The 18,291-nt window shown below is 43.6% G+C and overlaps 2 protein-coding genes across 2 annotated transcripts in view; one reads left to right on the top strand and one right to left on the bottom strand.

The window, feature by feature from the left end:
* LOC110501998 (collagen alpha-2(IV) chain) overlaps positions 1–8,309 on the top strand; it is a 106,295-nt gene extending 97,986 nt beyond the window's left edge. The window contains exons 41-47 of the mRNA XM_021579872.2: positions 49–210; positions 389–487; positions 619–765; positions 911–1,027; positions 5,649–5,840; positions 6,049–6,335; positions 6,463–8,309. Of these exons, the coding sequence (XP_021435547.2) occupies positions 49–210; positions 389–487; positions 619–765; positions 911–1,027; positions 5,649–5,840; positions 6,049–6,335; positions 6,463–6,717 (1,259 nt within the window). The 3' untranslated portion in view covers positions 6,718–8,309. The remainder of the gene's footprint in view (positions 1–48; positions 211–388; positions 488–618; positions 766–910; positions 1,028–5,648; positions 5,841–6,048; positions 6,336–6,462) is intronic.
* A 608-nt stretch (positions 8,310–8,917) lies between these two features.
* On the bottom strand, positions 8,918–18,258 carry rab20 (RAB20, member RAS oncogene family). The gene is made up of 2 exons (XM_021579928.2): positions 17,774–18,258; positions 8,918–10,589 (listed from the first exon to the last, which is right to left on the bottom strand). Exons 1-2 carry the CDS (start codon positions 17,961–17,963, stop codon positions 9,988–9,990), a joined length of 792 nt encoding a protein of 263 aa, XP_021435603.2. The 5' UTR covers positions 17,964–18,258; the 3' UTR covers positions 8,918–9,987.
* Between the last annotated feature and the right edge of the window lie 33 nt (positions 18,259–18,291).

Raw genomic sequence — 18,291 nt, 5'->3', positions numbered from 1 at the left:
CTTGGTGTGTGTATTTGGTGTGCTAATAATGATTGTTCTGTTTCATAGGTTTCCCTGGGCCCCGTGGATATCCTGGTGAGCCCTCTCCATACGGAGAGAAGGGTTTAGCTGGCCACTATGGCTTCCCTGGATTCTCTGGTCTGAAAGGAAAGCAGGGGGATCAGGGACCATCAGGCTACAAAGGACAGAGTGGAGTGTCTGGGAAGAAAGGTACAGATCATAGAATTATAGTAGCCCGAGTGGGAATTCCAAAATACAATCCATAATTGAGTTTTATTATCCATCGTAGATCGCTGTCTGTTTCATATTTGGCAAGGAGGGATTATTGAGCTGGTTACTTTGTACTGAAACAGTAAAATTAGTAACAGCCATGGTTTTTGTCCCAAAGGTGTGAAGGGAGAGCAAGGGATGATGGGAATTCCTGGTAGGTTTGGTTTCCAAGGAGACCGAGGTCCTTCTGGCCCAAAAGGAAATACTGGACTCATAGGTAGACATCATCTCCCTCGGTTTGATATCAATCTGCATCTCACTATAATTCACCTGAAAATCACCTACACTATTATTAAAGTTGCCTGTTTAACACGTACAAAATGTGTGTGACCTGGTCTGGTCCTGCAGGTTACCCGGGAGCCCCAGGTAACCAGGGCCCAGCCCCAGTCCCCCCCAGGATACCAGGAGAAAGGGGTGCTCCAGGGCCTCAGGGCATCCGAGGACCTGAGGGGGTACGAGGGGAGACTGGCCCGAAAGGACCCCCTGGAGCTCCAGGTAGGAGGATCCAGCAGCACAACTACCTTATATTGTGTAACAATATTGTTGAATACTTCTCTATGTCAAATGTTGTTCTTTATACAAGTGCTTCTGTAGGGTTGGCTGACTTTCTTCACTGAATTCCCCCCCCCTTCCCATTTAGGCTACCTGGGCCCCCAGGGGCAGAGGGGGATGCCAGGGGTGGGTGGCAGACCGGGTACCCCTGGGTACCGTGGAAATGACGGAGGGAGGGGCCACCTTGGTCTTCAGGGCATGGAAGGTAGGTACAGTAAGGCAGCCATGCCAGGGAATATAAGGATTACAGCAATCAGGCCTGGATTAAGGGATTAAGAATGGGAGTGAGGCAGGGAGCTAGTTTCCACCAGGGTTTGGGTCAGAGTGTTATTTGTCTGAATGAGCCGCAGGTGTTTTATGAGAGAAATTACCCATGGTCTGTAGGGATTATTAGTTATGTAATTAGTTTAGTGCTGAAGGGGCCAGGATTTTAGGTGGCTGATCTGAAATGAATTAAAACCTGTATTCCATTGACAGTTCTCATAGTTCTCTTGTTTTACCTGAAAGCATCGGCGAACCGTGACTATAGGATTTAGGCCTTCAGAGGGACCAAAAATCTTCCAATACATTGTATCAGAAATCTAGGATATGGGCCTCCCGGGTGGCGTAGTGGTTAAGGGCGCTGTACTGCAGCGCCAGCTGTGCCATCAGAGTCCCTGGGTTCGCGCCCAGCCTCTGTCGTAACCGGCCGCGACCGAGGGTCCGTGGGGCGACGCACAATTGGCCTAGCGTCGCCCGGGTTAGGGAGGGCTTGATCGGTAGGGGTGTCCTTGTCTCATCGCGCACCAGCGACTCCTGTGGCGGGCTGGGCGCAGTGTACGCTAACCAAGGTGGCCAGGTGCACGGTGTTTCCTCCGGCGCATTGGTGTGGCTGGCTTCCGGGTTGGATGTGCGCTGTGTTAAAGAAGCAGTGCGGCTTGGTTGGGTTGTGTATCGGAGGACGCATGACTTTCAACCTTCGTCTCTCCCGAGCCCGTACGGGAGTTGTAGCGATGAGACAAGATAGTAGCTACTACAACAATTGGATACCACGAAATTGGGGAGAAAAAGGGGTAAAATTAAAATAAAAAATAAGAAGAAGAAGAAAAAAAATAAGACATCTAGGATATAACAGAAAACATAGCTTCACTTAATGCACCTGACATGATATCTTCTGTAGTCAGACCATTCTAGTTCTAGTTCCTTTTGATGGCATTATGAATGAATCAAACAGGCCTGGCTGCACTTCGGGCTGCTGCACACAGAGACAGAACCGGCACAGACGTTGCCGTGTGACACACAGTATACATTTTATTTATTTATTATTTATCTATTACTTCCCATTGCAAATACATATATTGTATCACGGTCATCCCACTAACCGGTGATCTAAAGTTTAAATGCACCAATGTCATTATTTCTCAGTCATTATTATCCAAGAGATACTGTAGCTAACAGCAAGCAAGCTGCAACAAAAAACAGTGCCACTCACCAGATGATGATCATTTGAAAGATTGAAAGATAATCTTGAAAAAGGTGATGCTAATAACTGAGCAACAACATCCAAATTAAAGTTGGGAACAGCTGCTGCAGACGCTGTGGCCATTGTCACATTACCACAACACAATCTAGGTAATGTTACTTGCATTATGGGAAAACTACAGCTTGCACCACTGATTATTTGCTTTTGCGCTCACTTTAAAAATAAACAAATCTGTGCTACCTATTGCAAGTCAAAATGTGATTGGTTAATTCCACTGTCACTCCAAAATTCTGTTCTAATACAGTTGAATGGCAGAGGACTTCTGTCCAGCTTCTGAAGGCCATTGGCTGGTTGAGCCAGCTCGACTTTTCTACACAGAGACCACCAAAGAACAATGCTGGATATTTCTTTATCCTCAGTATTAACCTAACCCTTCTCTTTCCATCACAAACAGAAGAGATTAAATCAGAAGATCATTAAAATGATTGTAAAGATGAAAATAACAATATATACATAGAAGGCCCTCACGGTTCCCTACTGTCTGAAAGTGTTATTTCATGTTATATTAAATTCATTTTAACCACTCACAAATTAAAAAGAACCATATGAATAAATTGCACACAATTTCTCTCTTATTCACAGAGGCATTTCAATCAAATGTTATTGGTCACGTACACGTGTTTAGCAGATGTTATTGCGGGTGTAGCAAAATGCTTGTGTTTCTAGCTCCAACAGTGCAGTAATAAGTAATAGCTAACAATTTCACAACAATACACACATCTAAAGTAAAGGAATGGAATTAAGAATATATACAGTGCCTTGCGAAAGTATTCGGCCCCCTTGAACTTTGCGACCTTTTGCCACATTTCAGGCTTCAAACAAAATATATAAAACTGTATTTTTTTGTGAAGAATCAACAACAAGTGGGACACAATCATGAAGTGGAACAACATTTATTGGATATTTCAAACTTTTTTAACAAAGCAAAAACTGAAAAATTGGGCGTGCAAAATTATTCAGCCCCTTTACTTTCAGTGCAGCAAACTCTCTCCAGAAGTTCAGTGAGGATCTCTGAATGATCCAATGTTGACCTAAATGACTAATGATGATAAATACAATCCACCTGTGTGTAATCAAGTCTCCGTATAAATGCACCTGCACTGTGATAGTCTCAGAGGTCCGTTAAAAGCGCAGAGAGCATCATGAAGAACAAGGAACACACCAGGCAGGTCCGAGATACTGTTGTGAAGAAGTTTAAAGCCGGATTTGGATACAAAAAGATTTCCCAAGCTTTAAACATCCCAAGGAGCACTGTGCAAGCGATAATATTGAAATGGAAGAAGTATCAGACCACTGCAAATCTACCAAGACCTGGCCGTCCCTCTAAACTTTCAGCTCATACAAGGAGAAGACTGATCAGAGATGCAGCCAAGAGGCCCATGATCACTCTGGATGAACTGCAGAGATATACAGCTGAGGTGGGAGACTCTGTCCATAGGACAACAATCAGTCGTATATTGCACAAATCTGGCCTTTATGGAAGAGTGGCAAGAAGAAAGCCATTTCTTAAAGATATCCATAAAAGTGTCGTTTAAAGTTTGCCACAAGCCACCTGGGAGACACACCAAACATGTGGAAGAAGGTGCTCTGGTCAGATGAAACCAAAATTGAACTTTTTGGCAACAATGCAAAACGTTATGTTTGGCGTAAAAGCAACACAGCTCATCACCCTGAACACTGTCAAACATGGTGGTGGCAGCATCATGGTTTGGGCCTGCTTTTCTTCAGCAGGGACAGGGAAGATGGTTAAAATTGATGGGAAGATGGATGGAGCCAAATACAGGACCATTCTGGAAGAAAACCTGATGGAGTCTGCAAAAGACCTGAGACTGAGACGGAGATTTGTCTTCCAACAAGACAATGATCCAAAACATAAAGCAAAATCTACAATGGAATGGTTCAAAAATCGACAGGACGCTCTCAATTGTGCATCTCTAAAAGTTTGTGAGGTGTCTTAGGTGCCAAGACAAATTTCTTCAGCCTCCTGAAGAAGGCGCAGTAGCACTGTCTGTGTGGATGGACCACTTCAGTTTGTCAGTGATGTGTACGCCGAGGAACTTGAAGCTTTCCACCTTCTCCACTGTGGTCCTGTCAATGTGGATAGGGGTGTGCATCCCCTGCTCTTTCCTGAGGTTCACAATCAGCTCCTTTGTTTTGAAGAGGTTAAGTGAGGTTATTTTTATGGCACCACACTCCCAGGACCTTCACCTCCTCCCTGAAGGCTGTCTCGTCATTGTTGGTAATCAGGCCTACTGTTGTGTCGTCTGCAAACTTGATGATTGAGTTTGAGGTGTGCGTGGCCACACAGTCATGGGTGAACAGGGAGTATAGGAGGGTGCTGAGCACACACCCTTGTGGGGCCTCTGTGTTGAGGATCAGCGAAGTGGAGGTGTTGTTTCCTACCTTCACCTCCTGGGGGCGACCCGTCAGCAAGCCCAGGACCCAGTTGCACAGGGCAGGGTTCAGACCCTGGGCCCCGAGCTTAATGATGAGGTTGGATGGTACTATGGTGTTGAATGCTGAGCTATAGTCAATGAACAGCATTCTTACATAAGTATTCCTCTTGTCCAGATGGGATAGGGCAGTGAGCAGTACGATGGCGATTGCATCGTCTGTAGATCTATTGTGGCGGTAAGCAAATTGAAGCGGGTCTAGGGTGTCAGGTAAGGTAGAGATGACATGATCCTTGACTAGTCTCTCAAAGCACTTCATGATGACAGAATACTTATGTAAGAATGCTGTTCAAACTACCCTCCAGGACACCTACAGCACCCGATGTCCAAAAAGAAAAAAAAAAAAAAAAGATCATTAAGGACAACAACAACCCGAGCAACGTGGCTAGGAACATCGTCTGGGCTGGCAGCCTTGCAAGGGTTAACTCGCTTAAACGTCTTACTCACGTCAGCCACAGAGGAGTGCCCACAGTCTTTGGTAGCTGGCCTCGTCGGTGGCACTGTGTTATCCTCAAAGCGGGCGAAAAGATATTTAGCTTATCCGGAAGCAAGATGTCGGTGTCCACGACGTGGCTGGTTTTCCGTTTGTAGTTTGTGATTGTCTGTAGACCCTACCACATACGTCTCGTGTCTGCGTCTCCACTTTGTCTCTGTACTGACATTGTGCCTGTTTGATTGCCTTACGGAGGGAATAACTACACTGTTTGTATTCTGCCATATTCCCAGTCACCTTGCCATGGTTAAATGCGGTGGTTGGCGCTTTCAGTTTTGCGCGAATGCTGCCATCTATCCACAGTTTCTGGTTTGGGTAGGTTTTAATAGTCACATTTTAACCTCTCTCTGACCCCTAGGACACCGTGGTAACCCAGGTACTACAGGGTTGCCTGGCATGCCTGGACGCAGTGTGAGTGTGGGATATCTGCTGGTGAAGCACAGCCAATCAGAGCAGACCCCCATGTGCCCCGTGGGCATGTCCAAGCTGTGGGATGGCTACAGTCTACTGTACTTTGAGGGCCAGGAGAAGGCCCACAACCAGGACCTAGGTGAGACAGAGAAGATGAGAACCTAAAAGACAGGAAATGTAAAAAAGACCACACAATTATTAGTTTATACTTGTATCTATTCAGATTTTATTTGATATTTCATTGGCAGATAGAACCAATTAGGCTCTCTCAATTTTGCCTGTACCACTGTGTCATCCTTTTATATGAATACATGTATTGATTAATTAAATGTTTCTATTGATCCCAGGTCTGGCAGGCTCCTGCCTCCCTCGTTTCAACACCATGCCCTTCCTGTACTGCAATCCCGGAGACGTCTGCTACTATGCCAGCCGCAATGACAAGTCCTATTGGCTGTCCACCACCGCACCCCTTCCCATGATGCCCGTGGAAGAGGAAGAGATCAAACCCTACATCAGCCGCTGCTCTGTGTGCGAGGCGCCATCCGTCGCCATCGCCGTGCACAGCCAGGACATCACCATCCCACAATGCCCTGTGGGCTGGCGCAGCTTGTGGATTGGCTACTCCTTCCTTATGGTGAGTCTCTTGCTTTCTGTTCTAATACAGTCTAAAGTGGCCTATTCTAGTCTCCTTTTCATCTTTATTGATCTGAAAACACAGGACATATGAAAGCAATCTCTTCCCCTCCCTCGTCTCCCCACAGCACACAGCAGCAGGTGACGAGGGCGGTGGTCAGTCTCTGTCGTCCCCTGGTTCCTGTCTAGAGGACTTCCGCACCACTCCCTTCATCGAGTGTAACGGGGCCAAGGGCACCTGCCATTACTTCGCCAACAAACACAGCTTCTGGCTGACCTCCATCGAACAGTCCTTCCAGGCAGAGCCTGCCTCCGAGACCCTGAAAGCAGGCCAGTTCCTCTCACGCATCAGCCGCTGTCAGGTCTGCATGAAGAACCTGTGACCTGGCTCTCACTTAGTCCCCTTTGACCCTGTGATGTAATTTCCTGTGACCGTACCCCCCCACCACCAAACGCAATTCAGGTAGACATTACACTTAGGCACAGATCTAGGATTAGCTCACCCTCCCTAAATCTTAACCTTAGCCATAATGGGGAGAACACAAAACAGACCTTAGATCAGCATCTTGTGATGACTGAAGGACTGTGTGAACGCTTCAAGTGGAGAGCAGGTGTCCTGTGGTGATAATTGGAAAAGAATCCCCGGCATGAAGTCAACAGCGATATGAAATATACATGTTAATGTTATTTTTAAAATGTTTGTCCTATTTGATATGGTGCTCTAACTTATTACCTCAGCTATGTTATATACAGTGCATTTAGAAAGTATTCAGACCCCTTCACTTTTTCCACATTGTTACGTTACAGCCTTATTCTAAACTGTATTAAATAAAACAAATTCCTGTCTACACACAATACCCCATAATGGCAAAGCAAAAAGTTAACTTTTTATTTTTTACAAATGCATTAAAAAACACACAAAAAAACAGAAATACCGTATTTACGTAAGTATCCAGACCCTTTGCGATGAGTCTCTAAATTGAGCTCAGGTGCATCCTGTTTCTACAACTTGATTGGAGTCCACATGTGGTAAATTCTATTGATTGGACAGGATTTAGAAAGAAACACACCTGTCTATATAAGGCCCCACTGTTGACAGTGCATGTCAGAGCAAAAACCAAGCCATGAGGTCAAAGGAATTGTCTGTAGAAACTCCCCAACTACAGGTGTGACAAGCTTGTAGTGTCTCCAGGCTGTACTGAGTAAAGGGTCTGAATACTAATGTAAAATGTGTTTTTTTGTTTTTAATACAAAAACACTCATAACCTGTTTTCACTTTGTCATTATGGGGTATTGTGTGTGATTGATGGGGGGACAATTTCATCCATTTTAGAATAAGGCTGTACTGTAACAAAATGTGGAAAAAGTATACTATCCGAATGCACTGTACCAAACATGTTTAACTGACCATACCAAGAACATACAGCTGAAAGAACCAAAGATGCCTGTGTACACACTGCTTCAGTTATCAATGAAGCTAATGATTGATAATATTGATTGTGTGTGTGTGCACTGCTTGCACTGCTTCAGTTTAGATTTAAGTGCGCTTACATTTTATTCAGGTATACAGTAATGCCACGACACTAACACTGACCCTCTACCAATTGTAAATTAGGTTTGGTTGAGGTTTAAGTGAGAAGAAATGCTCTTAACATTCAGTATTAATCTGCTTTACGTCAAGTCTTCTCACGTAACATAACATTTATGCATCAAGAGGCCTTACAGTGCAAACTGTTTGTTAGCAATGTATCAATATATATAACCCTAATCTTACATTCATATATTGTTTTGGTCACAAAATGCACTGATTTACTTTCCTACGTATATTTATATCCACTGAATGAAATTGATTTTTATGTTTCTCAGAACAAAAAATATATTTTGTAAAATTGGCCATGAGTTCGATGTGCTATGAATCCATTGAATTCTATTGTAATTGAGTCATAACAAAAAATTAAATGTTGTGTTTGTTATACTTCTGCTGGTGGTACATGCATTGACATTCTCACTTTAGCTCAAACACACTATATCCCCCTATTCCTAAATGAGAATAATCTTTTATCGTATATTTGAAAATATCGAACTTGTATCTTACACATATTGTAGTGTAGATTTGGTGCAAATTACATGAAAAAGGGAATCAGTAAAAAAAACATGCAACAGAACACACCTGATGCAAATGTAAAGCCTGACTGTTAAACACATTAAAACATCTTTAAAATAGGATTCATTTACACGATTCAGTGTGGCCACCCTGGTAGTCAAACAATTACTGCTGTTGAACAATGGCATATGTAGCTAGGTTTCCATCCATTTGATGACAAATTCTCATGTGAATATTCTAACCAAGAAAAGAAAATCGGAATACTTTCTCACCCGTGGTGTGCTTTTACCAAACAGATTTGTTGCGGATAAAAATTAAACATCTGTGCGTGATGACGTAGTGCACACAAAATATACTTTCGCTTAAGTTTTCATAAAAACTATTGCGTTAAAATAGCAAATGTGCTACTCTGGTCTTGGCACGTGTGCTCTAACCAACAGCTCACAGAGACAGCGTGGGTAGGCTTAGTCTACGTGATGAGATTATGGATATTTTTATTGGTCAAACGGCAGTCAAGCATCGATAATCACGTCACACGTCACTTGATATTTATTGAAAAGGACCAGCTCTCTCATCACCATGCACTTTCACCACCCTGTAAAGTTCGTCATAACTTATCTTATCCCGAGTCGTATTGGGGGACCACACACATCATATCGCGTGACTCCAAGTTTACTTCGATATGCTGGTTATTGTAACAATATCTGCGCATAAAGGCATTTCCAACTCCATTTCTCGCACAATTAATTTCGCCGACAGAAAGATGCCACCATGTCAAACGAACAAATCTGTTGGCATTTATAAAACTGTACCGAAACGTCCTGTTTCCCTCACAGTTGTCGTGATTGTTTTGGGGATACAGAATGACTTTACTCGCATAAAAACTGTGGATGGAAACAAAGTCAGTGACATTCTCATTCCAAAACATGAACAAGAATTAAATGATTGATTTATAAACAGGTGAACCAGTAGTCTATTTCCCATATCCAGGTTGACATGTCATGCATCTTGCCCTAGAGCCAATAGATTGGCCACCTGCAAAGTCAAAATGGGCAATATCATAAAAATTCATGAAAACAAAAAAATAGCTTTTTGCTCTTAATTTAAGGTTATGTTTAGCAGTGTGGTTAAGTTTAAAAATCTGATTTTATGACTTTGTGGCTGCGCCAGCTAGTGACCACTCTGCCGAGAAGATTAATTACATAAAACGCTAATCTGCTCTACACATACAGAAATTCTGGCCTGAACTCAAGTCCATACAGAACCTCTCGAAGATGTTTAAAATCCAAGAACGCCTTACTCCAGCTCTCCAATATAGTACTTTCCGGCTCATTGAAATAATAATTAAATGACTTGTTTTAATTATTAATTTGATTGACAGCTTGATTGAAAGAATGTGTGTGCAGGTGTGTGTATATCAAACAGTCACCGCTGAAAATTCTCAGAATGTCCTGGGAGACCAATACAGAGATGACATGAACTCCTCTCTTTACGGTCAGTCTAAAACCCCCAAACAGTTTATCCATCCCTCCCCACCTACCCCTAATCCCTAGCAGCAGGCGGCCCTAGCCCGTTTTCCTGTCCCTTTGCACTCTTCCAGGTCCACGGTGGACGATCCCTCTCTCTCAGTCCTCTTCTTGAGGACGGAGGGAAGCACCATGTCGAACAGCGTCTCAAACAGAGCGTCTACGTTGTAGCCTGTCTTGGCACTAGTCTCAAAGCACATCTTGTCCGCAGGCAGGCTGTTCGTCTCTTCCAGACCCTTGTATCTAAGGATCCTCCCATACAACGCCTCTGCGTCCTCCCGGCTCACCTGCTTGTTGACTGACACCCCTGACAGGGAGATGGGGGAGGCTGGAGGGGTGGGACAAGCAGAAGGCACCCTGGGCTCCCCAGTCCTCTCCCAGTCCCCCACTCTTTGGTCCGCTGTCAGGCCATCCTGGTTGGCTAGCAGCTGGGCCTGGGGGTCTGTGAGGTCAGCCTTGTTGCCCACGATGGCGTAGATGCAGTCGTTATTGGCCGTGTCGGTGAGGGACAGGAAGCGCTCCTCCAGCTCAGCCAGGCTCTGCCAGTTGGTCACATCGTAGGTGAGGATGGCAGCAGCAGCGCCCCGGCAGTACATGGAGCCCAGCCCGTGGAACTGCTCCCGACCTGGGGGACACACAGGGAAGGATGACCAGAAAACGTTAGAAACACACAGGAGAGTATATGCATACACATAATAGTTGATATAGATTCATGATGTTCTTATATAGACCAATGAACACCAATTAATAACAATAATAAATTCCATTTAGCAGATGCTTTTAACAAAAATGATTTTCTTTTTACATATGGGTGGTCCCGGGAATCAATCCCACTATCTTAGCGTTGCAGGCGCCATGCTCTCCCAAGTGAGCTATAAAAGGTAAACTAACCACAGACAAAAAAGGCCTATAGCCTACATATTACAAAAGGGAGAGGGAGGGCTTCCAAACTACAGGTAGCCTATAGCCTACATATTACAAAAGGGAGAGGGAGGGCTTCCAAACTACAGGTAGCCTATAGCCTACATATTACAAAAGGGAGAGGGAGGGAGATATAAAGAGACAGCGAGAGAAAGAGAGCGAGACAGTCAGTAGCCGAAAAACAGAAGCAGCCATTGTTGTAGAATAACGCAAAAGCTCTTCAGTGTGTGTGTGTGTGTGTGTGTGTGTGTGTTTCAGTACAGCAATCTCATCTGGGAGCCTTTGTGCAAGTGTGGAGTGTGTGAGAGAGCTCTTTGTTCCCAGTGTTTAGAACATCATCAGCCAAATATGTTCAGAAATCCCGGGAACCTTTGAACTAGGTCCAAATGAAATGTTTCAGAGGTCGTAAGATATCTAATTACAAACCTTAGGCCTTCCTATCCAGAAGTAACTTGCCTGATACATAACCCACCAAATAAGGAGAGCTGAGCTAAAGTCTAGTTTATGCTGACACATCCATTTTCCTGGGATCAACAGAGTTTGAGGAAGATTTTGTTTGAGGGTAGAGAGTCATTGTGGGGCAGCAGGGCTAGGGTCCTATTCTGCACAGAAACAGCCAGGATGTGGCAGTGTCATAAACAGGAGATGATACATCTGTAGGGAGGAGGGCCAGTCAGGAAGACGTGCTAGTTAGGGAGATGACTCGACACTTCAGGGTTATATTAGGTCCAGTAAATGGGTGGGAGGTTGAAGCATATGCGGTCACCCCAAACCCCCTCCTCGTGACGGAGTCTTCATGTCATGTGACTTAAGGGCTAAAGACGACGGCAGCCACCGGCTCTTGGCTCTATAACTTCCATAGGAAGTTGATCCACCTACCACTGAAACAGCCATTGGTTGAAGTGAGACAATGTAAGTAGTATGTGTTGGGAAGTAGGCCTAGGTCAATGTAGGCTACTGTTTACTAAAAAGCTAACCCTCCCCAATAGTCATAGGAATTCAAGTAAGCAGTGAAATAAATCAGAGTTGAAACTCCCATAGAAAATAAGGAACCAATACCGTGGCTGATTGACAATGGTATTTTCTGTTCTGTTCCCCTTTCATTTGCTTAGTTTCTGATACTATAGACTTTTCTGATATTCATTCCTTGCATTCAATTACAATACAGGGGAAAAAAACACCTCTGGTTTCCATGATTGCAGAATCAGATGTTACACCAGTATGGGTATAGCATGATGTATATAGCATTATGTCTGGCCGGAATTGGAGGATTTCGGGGAAATTACAACAATGTCTGAGCCCTACTATATACTGTAAATCATTCACTTACAAGGCTCATAACCTTCCCCAAGAACTTCGGACTTGATTGTGCAATCATAATACTTCCTATTTTAACCTGTGATGTGGACATAGCAGGCAACAGCATACTGCTGAGAGGTCATGGGGATAAGAAGCAGGGACGGGAAATTGTGTTTTGGTGACTCAGGGGTTTTTCTATCTTTCTGGAGTTAAGCCCCTTCATGCTTTTGACAATGGTGTGCAAAGCAAACACACTCGTTTTAGCATTCTGTCACCAGTTTCTTACAGTAAGTCAACCAAAATAATGTAGCTTTTTCTAATAGTCATAATATTCCTTGTGTCATATAACCAATTCACCTTTCTTTCAGCTGCTGTGATTTTAGTTGATTTTGATAAATGTTTACCAAAGTTCAAAGCACTGATATATCCCAACCTCTCATCTCACCTGTTATTATAGAGTATCAGAAAGTGCCCATTTGATACAGATGACCAAAACAATGCATATCATTACTTCCAGGTTACAACCTCCAATGAGACGAGGGCTTTAGCCCCACAAGTGTGCCAATTAGAATTTCAAAAACACTGAATGTCGAGATTAGGCCTAGGCCTGTGTCTTTCTGAAAATTAGGTCTAATAACCCAAAACCTAATTAATTGAAACTCTGGTCAATGCAATATTGCATTTACATTTGAAGTCAGAAGTTAACATACACCTTAGCCAAATACATTTAAACTCAGTTTTTCACAATTCCTGACATTTAATCCAGGTAAAACTTCCCTGTTTTAGGTCAGTTAGGATCACCACTTTATTTTAAGAATGTGAAATGTCAGAATAAGAGTAGAGAGAATGATTTATTTCAGCTTTTATTTCTTTCAACACATTCCCAGTGGGTCAGAAGTTTACATACACTCAATTAGTATTTGATAGCATTGCCTATAAATTGTTTAACTTGGGTCAAATGGTTCAGGTAGCCTTCCACAAGCTTCCCACAATAAGTTGTATGAATTTTAGCCCATTCCTCCTGACAGAGCTGGTGTAACGGAGTCAGGTTTGTAGGCCTCCTTGCTCACAAATTTTTTCAGTTCTGCCCACACATTTTCTATAGGATTGAGGTCAGGGCGTTGTAATGGCCACTCCAATACCTAGACTTTGTTGTCCTTAAGCCATTTTGCCACAACTTTGGAAGTATGCTTGGGGTCATTGTCCATTTGGAAGACCCATTTGCGACCAAGCTTTAACTTCCTGACTGATGTCTTGAGATGTTGCTTCAATATATCCACATAATTTTCCCATCCTCATGATGCTATCTATTTTGTGAAGTGCACTAGTCCCTCCTGCAGCACACCCACAACATGATGCTGCCACCCCCGTGCTTCACGGTTGGGATGGTGTTCTTCGGCTTGCAAGCATCCCCCTTCTTCCTCCAAACGATGTTCATTATGGCCAAACAGTTATATTTTTGTTTCATCAGACCAGAGGACATTTCTCCAAAAAGTACAATCTTTTCATTTATTTTATTTCACCTTTAGTTAACCAGGTCGGCTAGTTGAGAACAAATTCTCATTTGCAAAGCAGTTTGACACATACAACAACACAGAGTTACACATGGAATAAACAAACATACAATCAATAATATAGTAGAAAAAGTATATATACAGCATGTGCAAATGAGGTAGGATAAGGGAGGTAAGGCAATACATAGGCCATGGTGGCGAAGTAATTACAATATAGCAATTAAACACTGGAATTGTAGATGTGCAGAAGATGAATGTGCAAGTAGAGATACTGGGGTGCAAAGGAGCAAGAGACATAGAGAAATACAGTATGGGGATGAGGTAGGTAGTTGGATGGGCTATTTACAGATGGGCTATGTAAAGGTGCAGTGATCTGTGAGCTGCTCTGACAGCTGGTGCTTAAAGCTAGTGAGAGAGATATGAGTCTCCAGCTTCAGTGATTTTTGCAGTTAGTTCCAGTCATTGGCAGCAGAGGTCTGGAAGGAAAGGCGGCCAAAGGAAGAATTGGCTTTGGGGGTGACCAGTGAGATATACCTGCTGAAGTGCGTGCTACGGGTGGGTGCTGCTATGCTGACCAGTGAGCTGAGATAAGGCAGAGCTTTACCTAGCAGAGACTTGTAGATGACCTGGAGCCAGTGGGTTTGGTGACGAGTATGAAGCGAGGGCCAGCCAATGAGAGTGTACAGGTCGCAGTGGTGGGTAGTATATGAGGCTTTGGTGACAAAACGGATGGCACTGTGATAGACTGCATCCAATTTGTTGAGTAGCGAGTTGGAGGCTATTTTGTAGATGACATCGCCGAAGTCAAGGATCGGTAGGATGGTCAGTTTTACGAGGGTATGTTTGGCAGCATGAGTGAAGGATGCTTTGTTGAGTAATAGGAAGTCGATTCTAGATTTAATTTTGGATTGGAGACGCTTAATGCGAGTCTGGAAGGAGAGTTTACAGTCTACCCAGACACCTAGGTATTTGTAGTTGTCCACATATTCTAAGTCAGAATCGTCCAGAGTAGTGATGCGGGCAGGTGCAGGCAGCGATCTGTTGAAGAGCATGAATTTAGTTTTACTTGCATTTAAGAACAGTTGGAGGCCACAGAAGGAGAGTTGTATGGCATTGAAGCTCGTCTGGGGGTTAGTTAACACAGTGTCTAAAGAAGGGCCAGAGGTATACAGAATGGTGTTGTCTGCGTAGAGGTGGATCAGAGAATCACCAGCAGTAAGAGCGACATAATTGATGTATACAGAGAAGAGAGTTGGCCTGAGAATTGAACCCTGTGGCACCCCCATAGAGACTGCCAGAGGTCCGGACAACAGGCCCTCTAATTTGACATACTGAACTCAGAGAAGTAGTTGGTGAACCAGACGAGGCAATCATTTGAGAAACCAAGGCTGTCAATAAGAATGTGGTGATTGACAGAGTCGAAAGCCTTGGCCAGGTCAATGAATACGGCTGCACAGTAATGTCTCTTATCGATGTCGGTTATGATATCGTTCAGGACCTTGAGCGTGGCTGAGGTGCACCCATGACCAGCTCTGAAACTAGATTGCATAGCGAAGAAGGTATGGTGGGATTCGAAATGGTCGGTAATCTGTTTGTTAACTTGGCTTTCGAAGACCTTAGAAAGGCAGGGTAGGATAGATATAGGTCTGTAGCAGTTTGGATCTAGAGTGTCTCCCCCTTTGAAGAGGGGAATGACCGCAGCAGCTTTCCAACCTATAGGAATCTCAGATGATTGAACAGGCTAGTAATAGGGGTTGCAACAATTTCGGCAGATCATTTTAGAAAGAGAGGGTCCAGATTGTTTAGCCCAGCTGATTTGTAGGGGTCCAGATTTTGTAGCTCTTTCAGAACATCAGCTATCTAGATTTGGGTGAAGGAGAAATGGGGAGGCTTGGGCGAGTTGCTGTGGGGGGTGGAGGGCTGTTGATCGGGGATGGGGCAGCCAGGTAGAAAGCATGGCCAGCTGTAGAAAAATGCTTATTGAAATTCTCTATTATAGTGGATTTATCAGTGGTGACAGTGTTTTCTAGCCTCAGTGCAGTGGGCAGCTGGGAGGAGGTGCTCTTATTCTCCATGGACTTTAGTGTCCCAGAACTTTTTTGAGTTTGTGCTACAGGATGCAAATTTCTGCTTGAAAAAGCTAGCCTTAGCTTTCCTAACTGCCTGTGTATATTGGTTCCTAACTTCCCTGAAAAGTTGCATATCACGGGGGCTAGTCGATGCTAATGCAGAACGCCACAGGATATTTTTGTGCTGGTCAAGGGCCGCACATTGTCCCCATGTGCAGTTGCAAACCATAATCAGGTTTTTTATGGCGGTTTTGGAGCAGTGGCTTCTTCCTTGCTGAACGGCCTTTCAGGTTATGTCAATATAGGACTTGTTTTACTGTGGATATAGATACTTTTGTACCCATTTCCTCCAGCATCTTCACAAGGTCCTTTGCTGTTGTTCTGGGATTGATTTGCACTTTTCGCATCAAAGTACGTTCATCTCTAGGAGACAGAACGCGTCTCCTTCTTGAGCGGTATGACGGCTGCGTGGTCCCATGGTGTATAAACTTGAGTACTATTGTTTGTACAGATGAACGTGGTACCTTCAGGCATTTGGAAATTGCTCCCAAGGATGAACCAGACTTGTGGAGACCTACAATTTTTTGGGCTGATTTCTTTTGACTTTGCCATGATGTCAAGCAAAGAGGCACTGAGTTTGAAGGAAGGCCTTGAAATACATCCACAGGTACACCTCCAATTGACTCAAATGATGTTAATTAGCCCATCAGTAGCTTCTAAAGCCATGACATAATTTTCTGGAATTTTCCAGACTGTTTAAAGGCACAGTCAACTTAGTGTATGTAAACTTCTGACCCACTGGAATTGTGATAGTGATTTATAAGTGAAATAATCTGTCTGTAAACAATTTTGGAAAAATTACTTGTGTCATGCACAAAGTAGATGTCCTAACAGACTTGCCAAAACTGTAGTTTGTTAACAAGAAATTTGTGGAGTGGTGGAAAAACACATTTCAATGACTCCAATCTAAGTGTATGTAAACTTCCAACTTCAACTGTACATTCGTCGTCATTATGTTGACTTGATTGTCTCCCTTTCATCACCCCTTATACCAACCAGTTTTTTAAAAATATGGTAATAATCAACAGTGTTGGCTGTTGGGGATTGCCCCCAGCCCAATATCTAACACCAGATCTGGAAGGATACAGCCCTTGATCATGACTTTCAGTTCGATTACATTACACATAAGAGTCACTGAAGGAGTCTTCTGCAGGAGGTGTTTTGTTAAGCGTTGCGGCGCATCACTTGCGGCATGGTTTTGGAAGCATAAGTTGCTTATCTTTCATATCAGTGAGAAAAAAGGTTAAACAGAACATGTAAAATGGTTAAACAGAACATGTAAGGTCCTTGGACTAAGGAGTAATGTTAGGCTCCTTTAGTCCAATATTGGTCTAAGAAGGATATAGCCTTAACCTTGGTGGATGGAATAAATATAGAGATACATAATGTGATGTTATTGTCCCTGAACATCTTGAACCTTGAAAATGTGCAACATCATAAAGTTTTAGTGTAGCACTATATAAAAATCATGTGACATGACCTCATCCACAGTGCCAACTAGAATTTGAGATGGGTTTTGTAGAATTAGAATAGACCCATTTCAGATTGACCATGATTTAATGGCAATTTAACTGCATCTGTACCATATGACCTAGTCCAACATAATAGTAATCAACTTGTCCAACATCTGTAATTCTTGTCCAGTAGCCCATTTAACCTGGTAGGCCAGATCACTAATCTGATCTGGCCACAGTCACATGAAAGGGACTGTCCTTGCCAAGCAACCCTCAGGTGGTGGAGTCACATACTCTCCACAGGTAAACACAGTGGAAATCAACAACAGAGCTGACCCTTGTAAAGTGACAAAGGTTACTCAGGCTACACTGATTATTACACGTGTGGGGCCCTACTCCAAACAGGCTGTGGATATTAAAACAATGAGGAAAATAACGTAAGACCTACGATAAACGAGACCTACTCATAACAGTCAATAATGAACACCTTACCAGCAGTGTCCCAAATTGAGATATTGTAAGGTCCCCACTGTTTGAGGAAAAACGCCCCTCCGACGGTGCTCATGGTGTCTTTAAACTTCCTATCCATGTACCTGTGGAGCAGTGAGGTCTTCCCAACGTTCATGTCACCCAGAATGACAACCTTGACATCGGGCTTCCTCATCTTGGAAAGCTCGGGCATGGTTATTGCCCCGCGCCGCTTGACAGCCTTCCTCAGCCGTGTAGCAGACACACTCCAAACTAACTTTGCTTTACTTTCCTTTAGTTTACGGATAAAGAGCAATGTAGGTACAGATTGCCATTAAAAAACATAGCTACTTAACATAAACAGATTAAAACACACATACATCGTCCTTGGTCTTCGATATTACTCAAGCGATTATCAATACGACCAAAAAGCACGACTAATCGGAAGAACACCGATCTTCCCTCTCTCGTCCACTTGTTGAAAGTGAATTTCAAAGTTGTGGTGAAACCGGAAGTTGATTTAAACACTTGGGGAGGTTCAA

Source organism: Oncorhynchus mykiss, chromosome 22 (genome assembly GCF_013265735.2).
Source record: "Oncorhynchus mykiss isolate Arlee chromosome 22, USDA_OmykA_1.1, whole genome shotgun sequence".
NCBI classification, from domain to species: domain Eukaryota; kingdom Metazoa; phylum Chordata; class Actinopteri; order Salmoniformes; family Salmonidae; genus Oncorhynchus; species Oncorhynchus mykiss.
Note: the sequence above shows the minus strand (reverse complement) of the source record. Positions and strands in the feature narration are given on the sequence as shown.